We start from the raw sequence: 13541 nt of genomic DNA on the forward strand, positions 1-13541 counted from the left end.
GGAGGGAGGGAGAGAGGGAGGGAGGGAGGGAGGTAATGAGGAAGTAATCATGTGCAAACCTGTCATTCAGCGCCACCGCTATCCGGCAGCCTCGGATGAAACATCTCTCTATCTCCGCATGCGCATCCTCCCCAAACGCTACGCCATGAAGTACCCGATCGATCATGGAGTTCTCTGCCGTGAAATTGCTGGTCAGGACCCTCCTCGTCCTCGTCCTTATCCTCGTCCTCGTCCTCGTCCTCTACTACCACTCATCCACACACGTTTTCGTATTCCTTGTCCTGCTCCTGCTCCTTGTCCTGCTCCTTAATGCATGTACCTATTCTTGCCCTAACGTGGTGTTCTCCTCCAACTCCGACGTAATGCCCGAGGGCGATTCGATGCGAGAGGAGCCCAAGGTAGCATCCACGAACAAGAATCTGGACCAAGTCGTCATCCTCCCCCTCCTCCTCCTCCTCCTCTCCTCCTCCTCTCCTCCTCCCCATTTCCATCCTCTTCCTATCCTCCCCCTTTCCTTCCTCCGCCCCTGCTTTCTTTCTTCTCTCCTTCTGCTCACATTTGCGAAGAAGTCAGCGAACAGGATATGACCTCCCAGCCATCCCAAGGCTCCAGGATAGCGACCAGGTTTGATTGGCCCCGGACGAACTCTAAGAGCTCTTCGTCAGTGAACAGGAGGAGAAAGGCTGAAAGGACAAGAGAGGGGGATAGATAGCACAGACGATCGAGATACGGAGGGGAGGGGGAAGGAGGAGGAAGGAGGAACGAGGGCGCGAGGAGAAGGGGAGCAGTGAAGGCAGGAGGGGGTAGGAGAGAGGAGAAGAGGGGCAGGAGAGGAGGGGCAGGGACCTGAGACGGCAGCTTTCAAACGTCCAGTTGCCGGCGCCAACAACGATGAGCGAGCCCTGACCCTCTATGAGCACAAGGAGACCCGCAGCTGCTCTTTCCTCCTTGTCGATCCTCGTTGCCTCCCATCCCTCTCCTCCACACTTCACTTCTTCCTCTCTCGCTTCCCTCACATCCTGACCTCGCTTCCCTCTCTCCCCGCTCCCTTCTGCTCTCCAGTCTCTCCTTTTCCTCCGTTTCCCTCCCATCGTCCCATCCCTTCTCCCCCCCCTCTCCCCCGCGTTTGCCTCCCCCCTCCCCTTCTTTCTCACTAGTCATCACCCCATTATCCTTGAGGCAGACGACACGCCTGAATGACCCTGAGGTTCGAGCCGACAAAGCCCACCCGCCCCCTGCCACCATCAGCGTCAGCCTCCTAGTACTGCGATCTCTGCAGAGGAGGAAGGGGCAACTGACAGAGGAACGAGTGCAGGACTGGCCGAAGTTTCGTTGAGCCTAGTGGGAGATCAGTGAGCAGGGGAACAAGTGACGGATCGCCAGGAGGACTTGACAAGGAAGGAAGGGAGGATGAGAGGAAAGGAAGAGGAGGGTGAGGTTGATGATGATGAGAAGAAGGAGAGGGAGGAGGAGGATAATCCGATGATCTTACCGGCAGCAGGTTCCATGGTCCATTGCCCCTCTAGATGTAAACTCCGGTTATAGACCTTCGAGAGCAGTCATCAACACTTGATCGGGGATGCAAAAGGATCGTTTTCCTCATCCTCCTTCACTCACCCCTAGCCAGTTGTCTGTCTCCTCGTCAAGAGTGCGGTTCTCCCACATGATGTGGGCACGTGCAAAGAAAAGTTGCCTGCGGTGTCACATCAGTATCAATCGCAGAGACTAGGGAAGCAAGGTGAGGCTTGAAAGACAAGTGAGACGTGCAAGCAGCCATCACGAAGAGACGATGAGGAAGAAGAGAACGGAGGAAGTAGAGAGCGGGGGAAAAAGAGAGTGGATGAAGGGAGAGAGAGGGCGGGAGGAAAGGTCAATAGAAATGAACAAACCTCCTGGGGAAAATTTCCCTCTCTTCATTTTCAAACACGGCTCGGGAAAGCTCCTCCAATGTGGAGACGTTAAGTACCTCAGGCTCGTCCTGGTAGTCCTGCGGAGAAGCAGGCATCTTGCGAGACCAAAGCTCCTCGTCGAGCTCTGGGGAAAGAAGACACAAAGTGAGATGGAAAGATACAGAGGGGACGGGATCACTCCAGGAACAAGGATAGACAGAAAGAGACGGGTACACGGCAGGACAAGGATAGAAAGTTTTCTCCAATCCTCAACTAGGCCGCACTTGGCTTGTAATCGAAGATGGGAATCCTGTTGAACTCCAGATCGTCTGCCATCCATTACGAGGTGCTCGGGCTGCATGGCATCGACAACTCACCGAGCTTGTCGCGCTTGGCGCAATGATCGCAGACGCATCCCTGCATGCACTTGCAGTTCTCTATCTTCCCATCCCACTCGATCGTCAAGTTGTCTGGGATGTACACTTTGCCAACGAAGGAGGATTCAGCTATCTTTCCTCCCCGCAACCTCAAGCTTGTCTGCCCCGAACGGTCATCAGAGCTGACGTCGGCTCATGTCTTGTTACCTGAGTGTTTGAACCCTGGAGGTCATGTTCACGGACATTGCTGATGCTACTGCCTGACAGCTTGTTCCTGGTCGAGCAGCAACAGCTCACCGTCATTCTTCATATCACAACACCCCTTATGTTCGAACCTAGCCCAGTGCACTCCTCCTTGCGTCGGAAGATATAGGCTTCCAGATCGTGACGCAACAGACACGCAGAGAAGCAGCGCAGCGAACTGAAGCTGCGGCAGTCGACCTCCCATCCCTCCGCCGCAAGCTTCACAACCGAGGGTCTTGCTTGTAACACTTGAGAACTGATTGTTGTACAAACGCACAGCTACACTTGACGATCCTGAAGACTCATGATGGAGGCTTTACCACAGCATCGATGAAGGTGAGGAGGACACGTTCAATGCTATCAAGTCAGAATCAGTTTCAAGCCAATCTCATACTCCCTCTCCTCGCTCTTCTCTCATCAATCGATTTTTTGATATTTCACTTATTTCTGTTCCTTCAGTCGGCAAAACATTCCTCTCTTCCATCAAACATTATTCCCATCACAATCATCTGCATGAAAATTTCTTCTTTCAGTCTTGTCTTCTCCATCTGCTTCTCCTTCTCTCTTCTCTTTCTTCTCCTTTCTCCGTAAAGCATTGCTCTTTCATCGGACGCAACTGCCCTCCACACCGTGTTTATACCTGGTTGTGCTGCCTTCACTGCCTTCTACTGAACATATCTGAGGCAGACCTGGATGTTTTTGTAACTAGCGGCCCGGTGGGCCCGGGGCCCGGCCGCCTTCGCATACCGGGCGGCAGAGGCACTGAGAACCGTTGGAAGTCTAGAACTTCGCGCTTGCGAGGATCCAACGAGGCTCGAAGTTAATGAGGCGGTGGAGGTAGGGTAGTGGTATAGAGGGATGTGGGAAATGAGGGGGTGGGGGTAGCCTCAATTGGCAGAGTCTCGGAGGGTGGGGAGTGGGGTGGTGGGGCACAAGTACAGATGCGATCTTGGGGCTTTTCGGTCTACAACGAACCGAAGTATGAAAGCCCCGGCAACAGTTCCAATATCACATAGGACACCTGTAGGACCTCCGTTACCACTCCAAAAAAATGATTCTGTAAAAAGAAGACTAGTACCCATCCAACAGTGCTATAGGAGAGGGGTGAAGAAGTACATTTTGCTTTCGTTCGACCGTAAATTGCAAAAGTTCCACGGCATGCAACGAAGCAAGCGGGGAGGGAGGGGAGGGAGGGAGGCAGGAGGAAGGATACGACAGGACCAAACACATGCACCTTATGGAGATCATAGGAGGAGCAGAGGCGATAGCGTTCTTTGCCATTGTAGGTTGATTCTTGACATACCGATGTTTGCCAGGTCGTACTCGTCAGTGAGGAATGTCGCGCCATGGAGATATTAGCAGCAGCCCTGACACAGTCGGGGTGTGTGTCTTCCAGTACAAGATGCCAAGGCTCCACACGAAAGATGATGTGATGAAGAACATCGACAAGATCTGCGATCTTGTTCGAGGGACCAAAGTTGTGAGTAGCTCTCACGATTCTGATCAACCCACCAATGAAACCCTCTACGCAGGGGCTGCCAGGAATGGACCTCATCATTTTCCCAGAGTACAGCACACAGGGCATCATGTAAGATGGGAGTGAGGAGGCAGGATACGGCACGTGCGATGTAACTGGTGCGGTCAGGTACGACAAGAAGGAGATGATGGAGACTGCTGTGACTATCCCCGGGCCAGAGACGGAGAAGTTCTGTCAGGTGTGCAAGGAAGTCGGAGTTTGGGGAGTCTTCAGCTTGACGGGCGAGAGGCACGAGAGTCACCCGCAGAAGCACCCTTACAACACCCTCGTCTTGATTAACGACAAGGGTGAGATAGTCCAGAAGTACCGCAAGATCCTACCATGGTGCCCCATCGAGGGATGGTACCCCGGCGACAACACGTACGTGACCGAGGGTCCCAAGGGGATTAAGATGTCTCTGATCATCTGTGACGACGGCAACTACCCGGAGATCTGGAGGGACTGCGCTATGAAGGGGGCCGAGCTCATCGTCCGCTGCCAGGGGTACATGTATCCAGCCAAGGACCAGCAGGTCATGGTGGCCAAGTGCATGGCCTGGATGAACAACGTGTACGTGGCCGTGGCGAATGCGTCCGGTCATGACGGAGTCTACTGCTACTTCGGCCACTCCTGCATCATCGGCAACGATGGGAGGACCATGGGGGAGTGCGGCGAGGAGCATGACGGGGTGCAGTATGCCCAGCTGTCTATCAGCGGGATACGCGATTCCCGCAAGACCGATCAGTCGCAGAACCACCTCTTCAAGCTCCTCCACCGCGGATACACTGGGATGTACGCGTCCGGCGATGGGGACAAGGGAGTGGCCGAGTGTCCCTTCAGCTTCTACAAGACTTGGGTCAACAACCCCCTCCTGGCCCGTGAGCAGGTAGAGAAGCTCACTAGAAGCACCATCGGCGTCGCCTGCTGCCCCGTCGCTGGTGTGCCTGAGCCCTCCTCTGCCAACGAGATGGTGATGGACGGCCACCATGACCTCACCTGAGTGCCCAAGTTTGTGGGATAGGCGTGGTGGAGGACAACGAAGACAAGAGAAATGAGGTGGTGGTGGTAAATATTATGAGGAGGAGGAGGAGGAGGAGGAGGAGGAGGCGGTTTCTCATCCATAGACTCTGAATTGTGAGCTCGTACGTGTGATCCAGTGAAGTTTAAAAAAATAAATTTGAATTTCAAAACTTTTTTTTCTCGTGCCGCCGTCAAGTCACTGCTGCTCTCTTCAACGCCAACGGGCCCTGGGGAAACACTTCAGACGAAGACAGCAGAGAAAGAGAAGCAAAGAAACGGGGACACTAGTGACAGATGAACAAATAAAGGGGAAGAGAAAGAGCGGACAAAGGGAACAACAAACTTTGTGAGGGCCAACCTGATAGAAATGATGATAAAGCACCCCGATCAATCTCCCAACATTGAAAACGAAGTAAGAGCACCAAACTCCCGGCAAGCTTGTCCCCAGTATTGGGATCGTGAGCTGCAGCACGATCATTGCCAGGACTGTGTTGACTGCTAGCTGGCGGAAGGCTCTATGCCCCTGCATCACTCCCTCTCCAACGAAGACAACCCCGTTCATGATCTGCATGGCAGCGCTGATGGTGAACGGGACGCGCGCCGCCTCCCTCACCTCTTCCAAGGGCGTGAAGACGTTGAGCAGGGGGATCATGGAGAGCTGGACGGCTGCCAGGATGCAGCCCACGATGAGGCCCCAGATGAGCATGCGGTTGGCTGTGTGCCGAGCAGACACAAGGTCCCCATCTATCGAAGCCGTCGCCATGGCCTTGGGAACAAGGATAGCAGCCACTGTGCTCATGGCAAGCAGGATGACGCCTCCGATAGACCAGAGCTGTGTGGCGATGGTGTGTGCTGCTGCCGACGTCCCCGTCAAGTCCATCGCCTGGATCCTTCCACTGCCAACGATGAAGACAGAGTTCATGGCCAGAGTTCGCAGCTGCACGCTGAAGCCTGCGCTCATGAGTTCTGAGATGGCAGCTAAGGTCGGGACGCGGAACAAGGAGGAGGACTCGATGAATTTCTTCCGGAGGAGGATCGTCAGGTAGACGGAACAAGAGACAACGTCCGAGATGCAGGTGGCTAGACCAGCTCCCACCACACCAAACCCGAGCTTGAGGACGAAGATGGGAAGCAATGCGATGTGGAACAGGTTCGAGAAGGCGCTGACCATGAGAGGCGTGAACGTGTCCAACGTTCCTCGAAACGTAGCAAATCCAACGGTCGTGAGCATGGCAGGGACGAAGCTGGCGCCTCTGGCGAGGATGTAGGGGACTGCGTACTCCATCGCCGGGGCACCCGACGGGATGACAACGGAGACCAGGATCTGAGGAATGAGGACCACAAGAGTCATCCCGATCGTTCCTATGAAGGTTGCGAGGAAGAGAGCCTCTGCAATGTGCTTGCGAACTCCTTCCATGTCTCCTTTGCCGTAGGCACTCGCCACCAATGGCGTGATGACGCTGGGAAGGAACCCGAGCACCCAAAACGTTGTTGAGAACACCTGGTTCGCTGCTCCCTGCCCCGCCAGCGCTGCTGCGTTCCCCATCTTTCCCACCCAGAACGTGTCTGCAGCACCCACAAGAGGGACGAGCATGAAGTTGAGGATGGCAGGGAAGGATAGGACGACTACCATCTTGTCCAGGTAGTCTCCCCTTGGCAGCATCCCCTTTGGCTTCTGCGACGCATCCGTGGCATTTGCTGCGAACGCTGACGCTGCCGATGCCTGAGAGTGCTTTTGAGTCTTGTCACTCAACCCCTTGAAAGAGCTCGTCCGCTTGCTCGGTACCGACCAGCCAGGACGGGATGTACGGGGAAAGCCTGCGGGGAGGCCGATAGCGCGTCTGCCAGCGCTATCCCTTGTGACGCCAGGAGAAGAAATCAAGAACGATGCTGCCATTGACGTCCATGTCAGGAGCCAGATCGAGTAGGTGAGCGAAAACGCCAGGGAAGGGTTCCTCCTCGACTCTACTGCCATGTGTCCCATGCTCACGAAAACGATCAGATCCTTGGCAGTGTATCCCTCAGCTCTCTCAACTTCTGTTCTGACGTCCTGCAAGCCTCAACTCTCTCCTCTGCTCGTGGACTTCTTCGTTCCACTTCTCTTCTCCTCTCCTCTCCTCTCCCCTCCTCGCTACGGGCTTCGTTGTTGCCTGTGCATCGCCCCCACCCTGCCCTTATACCTACCGGCCCCTGCAAAATTAGTCACCCTCCTCCCCCTCCATCCATGTCCCTCATTCCTTCTCACACTTTAAAATTGCTCCCTTTCTTATCCATAATTTTCAGTAAACACCAACCAATATTGAAATTTTAGTGAAAAAGTTCACAGAGTGCTTGCTCTAATAAGATCAGATACATCCTCCCGACTACTGCATGGCGGAAGCGGCTCGAAGCGAGCGAACAGGAGGAGACGATGGAGGCGACGAAGGGGAGCGCATGGCTGCATGTACACGAGAGAAGAAGGTTGAAGCTCTGGAGGAGGAAGATGAAACTGCAGAGCAAAAAGGAATGAGCGAGCACGGCGCACTCACCATAGAGGATCCAAGTGCCGGCAAAGGCAGCATAAAGAAGAGGCTTGGCAGGCAGTGGCACAAGTACTGTCAGACGCTCCCCAGACACTACAAGGGAGGATTGATGAGCTCAGATGAGGTGGATGCAAAGAGGGCTGGTCAGAATGTAGAGAGGAGACGGCCTGAGAAGGGGGATCATCATAAAGACAGCCACAGACGAGCAGGTGCTGCTCCTCCCCTCCCTGCATCACTGGATGCTGACCTCTTACATGGGTCAGGTCTCCCGGAGCATCAACGGTGCTCGTTCTGGATCGAACAGAAGAAGCGCCTGTGCTCGCGGCCCCGCATGGAACGCTCGTCCTTTTGTATCGGGCATCAAGTTGCGCAAGGGGCAGACGGTAAGGAAGATTCGTCCGAAGCAAGAGAGTGCGAGTTTTGTAGGACAAGGATCCTACCCGACAGGTAAGGCGGCGCGATCTCGACGGAGCCCAGCGGAGGGTTCGGTTCACCTTGTTGTTCCCTGCAGGTACGAGAGCCACCTGAAGCGATGCAACGTCAGGACGAGGGAGGACGCGATGAGGTCGTGCCCGTACTACAAGCAAGACATCAACAGTGGATCGCAAGGACGTCCTTTGCCTTCCTCTCAGCCTGTGATGAGCGATGCGGAGGACCCTGTGGGATTCGTGGGGCGTGTGAATGAGAATTACGAAATCCACGTCAGGGCAATCGAAGAGGTGAGGATGAGAAATGGATAGTTTCAAAATTGATTTGATCAGGAAGCGAGAGAAGCAGTCATTGCGTTGCAGTGTACTCTTTGACCTGGCTCAAGCCGGCGGGAAAAGTCGAACGGATCCGAATGGAACTCTTTACAAACATCTCAAGCAAGATTCTTCGCTGATCTCAAACATGGAAGACAAGGGATTGCTCAATCATGTCACGGATTCCACGTTCATCGGTACTTCAATTCAGCTGTACATGACTTTTGATGATGATTGTTCTTTAGAATTTGGGGCTGGCAAAGCAATGCTGTCTTTGTCATTAGTACAGGTCTGCTAGTCCAATCTCGATTTTGTATTGACCTCGAGGAAACGGTTGACAGTGTGATGAGGCGGTCAACTTACTCTTGGTTGAGAAGGACAGCGGACACATGAAGGGGAAGGTCTCTCATAGCTGGACAAGGCCGTGAGGTCTCTTACGTGCTCCATACAGGCCGATCGAATCCTCCGCCTCCGATCCCGTGGAGCTTTCCAGCGGCTGACTGTCGACATCCGGCACCTTGACCTCAGGGCAGTTCCCTGCGGAGAAATGTAAGGGCAGCTGCATCTTCGAACCAGGACTCTGAAGGGTTCTACCTTAGACCTCTCATGAGTAGCGTCGTTGGGATCTCCAAGCACCTTTGCGGAGTAGCCACGGACCTTGCGTTGCGATGTCTGGTGAACTATCACCACAGTGGAGGTCTCCAAGGCTCGATGTGTGCCTCTACATTCCGAGTTTGACTATCAGTTGAATTCTCAGGTCCGGGGGAAAATCAGGGGCCCAATGCGGTCAAAGGAATCTGCATCGCTCTGTGCTGTCATCACCTGTGCACCTGGGATGACTATGTGGGGAAGAAATTCTTCGTCAACGACCTGGTTCGCTTTCGCCGCCTGCCCCCTGGATTCGTGCTGACGTGTTGGGACACCAGCAGATAGGAAGGGGGGGGTTCGAGATGATGTGCAAGTATGCCTCGTGGGCAACGGGATGTCGACAGCATATGAATGAGAAGCAGAAAACAGGAGACAACAATGTATGTCATCTCCATCCTCTCCCTTTTTACATCCTCTCCTCACAATATGGCAGGTAGAGCAACAAGACTCCAGTCAGCATCATCACAACGCCAAGGTAACCGTTTGCAATCTACATGAGCTACTCAGTATCATAACGCTTGCGTGCGGACTGTCCAGATAACGATGTCGAGGGAAGAGAAGGTCTTGCTCTACATCTGAACTCGCTCACCAATCTGAGACAAGAGTTTTCTAGGTGAAATTCGGCCGTAAGTGCAAACGTCTCATCGACGTTGGGAGGGTCTTGTACGTTCGGGAGCAACTTGGACTTTCATGCGAGCTAGCGGCATACGTTTCAGAAGACTTAACGCCGGAGAATATTATGCTGATTGCATCCTGACCCTTAGAGCTCTCGATCGGTCAGCAAACCTCATTTTTTCTTGATGGATAAGGTTTGCCTCCAAATCCACCGAAAAGAACTCAATCGCTCTGGTGCGATACCTAAGGAATTGAGAGGAACTTCTGATGCTTCTGAATGAGCGGTCATTTTCGTGCCTGCACACTCCTCTACGAAAATGTCGTGGCTTGATAGTAAATTGAAGTACTGTGATTGAACAGGGCATCAAGATATATTTCTTTTGTGCGAAAAGATATCATTTGCGGCAATCATTTTCGCTGCAGAGTTTGTAAGGAAACAACAGGCATTTATTCAGTGAAGAGATCTATCATGGAGCCGGTGGCTCCTACTATTTGTCGCGTTCTCTTTGACGATATCAAAGAAATACAATAAGAAAGCGCTCTCAGCTGCTTTGTCCGACAGGGGCATCTGTACTCCTTATAACGAATATGGTCTTCACCGTTCAGATCGCAAGATCCGCAATCGCAATGGCAGGAGCATTCAGATTCGACGTCTCTAGTGGTTTCGGAGGACTCGTCGCTGGTCCGATCGAGCTCTTCTGTGTGCGGGGTGTGCGACGAGATGAGGATATCCTTGCAGACGATGGTGCATTCGTGGACGTGCATGGTGTCTATGATATCTATGGAGTCAGGGAGAAGCGGAGAGGATCGGTGGACGTTTGTGGACGAGGGTGACGGACAAGACGATGAGGAGCAGGATTTGGAGCAAACAGATTTACTCCAATTAAAGCCGGTTCTAGAATGATAGGGTGGGGTGGATGACCGTCGAGTCATTACAAGGGTACTTTAGGGAATTAAGGTGGGTCATATCCGAGGCAAACTGAACTGAGGGGGTGGGGAGGGGGGGGGGAGAAGGGGGCGCGGTCGGATGCGCAGGCTGGAACTTGAAATGAAAAGTAATCTTTTCGAGAGAGGGTGTCATCGGTCCCTCGAAGATACCGATCTCTGGACCCGAAACAGATCCGTTTCGTGCACAGGGGATGGATGCTACAACCTTATAGTCTGCGAAATGAGTCCCTCCGGCAACGGCTCGGAACCCTCCCACTCACTGATCGTTCTTTTACTTAACTTTGAGTAAACCAGATCGGACGGTCGTAGAGCGTTGGGGCCCCTTCAGCCCTCACACGCTCACTGCCAGTCGTCACGCGTGAGTAGAGCCTCGGGCCTTCAGCCCTAATACGTCCAAGCCTTGGGGGCCCTCCCTCACAGCGGCCTCACCGAGTCAGCCGTCCCAGTGTGAAAGTCAAACTTGAAAGTTTCCCCTTGCCACGCTTTGACGCTGTGTGGGCAAAACTGCCCGCCGCGCTGACTGTCACAAGCCCCGGTGCGTTCCGCCGCGCCCGCCGGCGGCTGACGTTCACAGACTGTGTAGGAATTAACTGGCACGGGGGGTCAAACTGCCCTGAGGCTGAGGCCCACTGAGTCCGGCCCTGAAAGATCGGATGACCGCCGAACTTCGGAACAAACATGCCACACTAGCTGATTTTTAACTTAACTTTGAGTAAAGAGCGGTCAGGCGACCGGTTGAAGGGTTGGCAATTTTCTTTCTTGCACTCTCTTGGTTTTTCGAGCCTCCGAAGTTCAACTTCGGCACTCAGTCAAATTTAAATAGGGGTGTACTGATTTTTCACTTAACTTTGAGTAACTTAAAAAGGAATGGGGAATACCGGTACTCATGAGAGCCTTTATTGCCAATTCAACCCCCGCAGCTGAGGTGGGCATGGGGGATCAAGGGCTGTGCGCGCATCACGCTCGTCAGACGGTAAGGAGGGAGGGATGGGAGGGAGTGATGGAGCTGAGGAGATGGATGGATATGCTGGGAGTGATGGAGCTGAGGAGATGGATGGATATGCTGGGAGTGATGGAGCTGAGGAGATGGATGGATATGCTGGGAGTGATGGAGCTGAGGAGATAGATGGATATGCTGGGAGTGATGGTGCTGAGGAGATGGATGGATATGCTGGGAGTGATGGTGCTGAGGAGATAGATGGATATACTGGGAGCGATGGAGCTGAGGAGACAGAGGACAGACTCCTTACTGTGGACTTCACTTGGTCTGCAGCACTCGTGCATTAAATCGAGAAAGTCGAGGTTGGTGAAGAGTCCTGTGTGTTGATGATGGAATTAGGCACAATCGACACAGGATCTCAAATGGGAGAAGCCTGCCAACGTCAAGGTTGTGCTGGGATCGCAGAGCTTTTATCGCAAGGCTTTGGTGAACAGCTTGTTTGCAAGGGGTGCGATTATGTTCTTATGCTAGTGTAGTTGGGCGATCTTGGGATCGAGTTCGAGTGCTTTCCAGCAGACATCGATGAGAAGGCCATCCGCTTCGATGACCCTGAGGTATCTTCCTTGTGCTGCAGGATGGGGAGGGTTGAGCAAAGGGAAAGGAACTTGTCAAGGCAATCGCTAACGCAAAGGCCGACACTCTGTTGAGCCGTCATTGTCGGGAGGGAGTATGGTTCGATCTTGATGCTGCTGCCTCATCCTCGCATCGACTCCGATCTCGCAGGGTCAACCCAGATGGCTCCAAGCATGAAGGAGTGACTCTCCTGGTTACAAGTGACCAGGTCTGCCGATACCTCCGACTCTGCTATGGCTCACTTGCAGCAGGTGGTGGTGCACGAGGGCAGGATCCTTGAGAAGCCCGAGAGCGAGGAGGAGGCACGAGCTTTCATCACCGGCTACACGACAAGCCCTCCTTCCACTGTCAGCGCCATCGTCGTCACCAACGTGTCCAACGGCAAGAGAGTCTGTGGGATCGACAGGGCGGCTGTTGTCTTCAAGTGAGCAGGAGGAGCTGCCACCAGCTCCCTCGCCGCTCCCCGACCCTGATGGCTTCAACGTAGGAGCATTCCAGCAGAAGTCATCGAGCTTCTCATCAAGGATGAAGCAACGATGCACTGCTGTGGTAAGGGCAACCACCAGGGCTTCTCTTTCGCACATCCTCCTCATTCGCTGCGCAGGAGGGCTAGTGGTGGAGGAGCCCAAGGTGCAGCCCTACATTGACCGCATCGAAGGAGGCGAGGAGGAGAAGGATCGTTTCTCTTCGAGGGAAGCTGACGCTATCTCAGGCATGGACTCTGTCATGGGCCTGGGAAAAGCTGTGACCAGGTCCTCTCCTCGTTTTTCTTCCAACTGTCTTGCCCCTGCCCTTCACCTCTTCCTGTGTACTGCTTCTTCCTTTTCCTCCCTCCTCTGTGCCCTTTCTTCATCGTCTTTCAAACCTTGTTTTTCCTTCTGACATACCCCGAACCGCCATGCTCGTACTTCCCATACATCCCTTCACCTTCCTATCTCTTCCTCCCCCTCCTCTTGTTCCCGCTCTTTGTTTCCATTCTTCTGTCTCCCAATGCCCTCCCCCCTCTTCCCCCTCCCTTCCCTTGTCCCTGTCCTACTGTTCTCATCGGCTCACATTGGGCGGCAGAGATCTTCTTGTCAAGGCCTTGGAGTGAGAGGAGGTGCGAGCGAGCGAGCGAGTGAGCGAGCGAGCCCAGCATGTAGAAGGATGTCTGCTAGTAAAGCCCACCCTCCTGTCCACTTCCCTCCGTGCTCGCCATCTCCGTCCCATACCCCCAATGCCTTCCTCCTCCAACGCACTCAGACGGCGGCTCTCCTATCATGCAAGATGGTCCGAGCGGCATCCTCTTCTCATCGCCAACCTTCTCCTTCGCCCAGCGCTGGAAGTTGATCGGAGGAGGAGGGGAGAGGCCCGACGGAGGGCGGGCAGGGAGCAGGGCAGATGGGGGGGAGAGGATTTATCGGGGGGAGAGCTCTACAAATAAAAACGAAGGGTGCAAAAAGAAAGG

General features: G+C 53.9%; 5 protein-coding genes across 5 annotated transcripts; 3 read left to right on the plus strand and 2 right to left on the minus strand.

Annotated features, from left to right (window-relative positions):
- Positions 1–1204: 1204 nt before the first annotated feature.
- GUITHDRAFT_163798 (hypothetical protein) lies at positions 1205–2715 on the minus strand (the record flags this gene model as incomplete). The annotated part of the gene is made up of 9 exons (XM_005830507.1): positions 1205–1235; positions 1300–1338; positions 1493–1547; positions 1618–1693; positions 1890–2034; positions 2174–2218; positions 2267–2426; positions 2474–2540; positions 2602–2715. Coding segments are annotated over 9 exons (730 nt in total), but the record flags the coding sequence as incomplete, so codon positions are not given.
- A 1130-nt stretch (positions 2716–3845) lies between these two features.
- GUITHDRAFT_72906 (hypothetical protein) lies at positions 3846–5025 on the plus strand (the record flags this gene model as incomplete). The annotated part of the gene is made up of 3 exons (XM_005830508.1): positions 3846–3989; positions 4042–4097; positions 4155–5025. 3 exons carry the CDS (start codon positions 3846–3848, stop codon positions 5023–5025), a joined length of 1071 nt encoding a protein of 356 aa, XP_005830565.1.
- Positions 5026–5256: 231 nt separating this feature from the next.
- Positions 5257–6708, minus strand: GUITHDRAFT_72907 (hypothetical protein; the record flags this gene model as incomplete). The annotated part of the gene is made up of 1 exon (XM_005830509.1): positions 5257–6708. The coding sequence occupies one exon, from the start codon at positions 6706–6708 to the stop codon at positions 5257–5259; it is 1452 nt and encodes a 483-aa protein (XP_005830566.1).
- A 707-nt stretch (positions 6709–7415) lies between these two features.
- Positions 7416–9537, plus strand: GUITHDRAFT_110392 (hypothetical protein; the record flags this gene model as incomplete). Its single annotated transcript, XM_005830510.1, has 12 exons — positions 7416–7776; positions 7831–8014; positions 8079–8286; positions 8435–8507; positions 8556–8599; positions 8652–8711; positions 8762–8859; positions 8910–9007; positions 9068–9183; positions 9237–9338; positions 9392–9433; positions 9496–9537. 12 exons carry the CDS (start codon positions 7416–7418, stop codon positions 9535–9537), a joined length of 1428 nt encoding a protein of 475 aa, XP_005830567.1.
- A 1971-nt stretch (positions 9538–11508) lies between these two features.
- On the plus strand, positions 11509–13270 carry GUITHDRAFT_163800 (hypothetical protein; the record flags this gene model as incomplete). The annotated part of the gene is made up of 9 exons (XM_005830511.1): positions 11509–11799; positions 11861–11947; positions 11998–12075; positions 12123–12193; positions 12245–12302; positions 12346–12518; positions 12582–12643; positions 12699–12846; positions 13160–13270. The coding sequence occupies 9 exons, from the start codon at positions 11509–11511 to the stop codon at positions 13185–13187; spliced, it is 996 nt and encodes a 331-aa protein (XP_005830568.1). The 3' UTR covers positions 13188–13270.
- Positions 13271–13541: the final 271 nt, after the last annotated feature.

This window comes from Guillardia theta (genome assembly GCF_000315625.1).
Source record: "Guillardia theta CCMP2712 unplaced genomic scaffold GUITHscaffold_45, whole genome shotgun sequence".
Lineage (NCBI taxonomy): Eukaryota > Cryptophyceae > Pyrenomonadales > Geminigeraceae > Guillardia > Guillardia theta.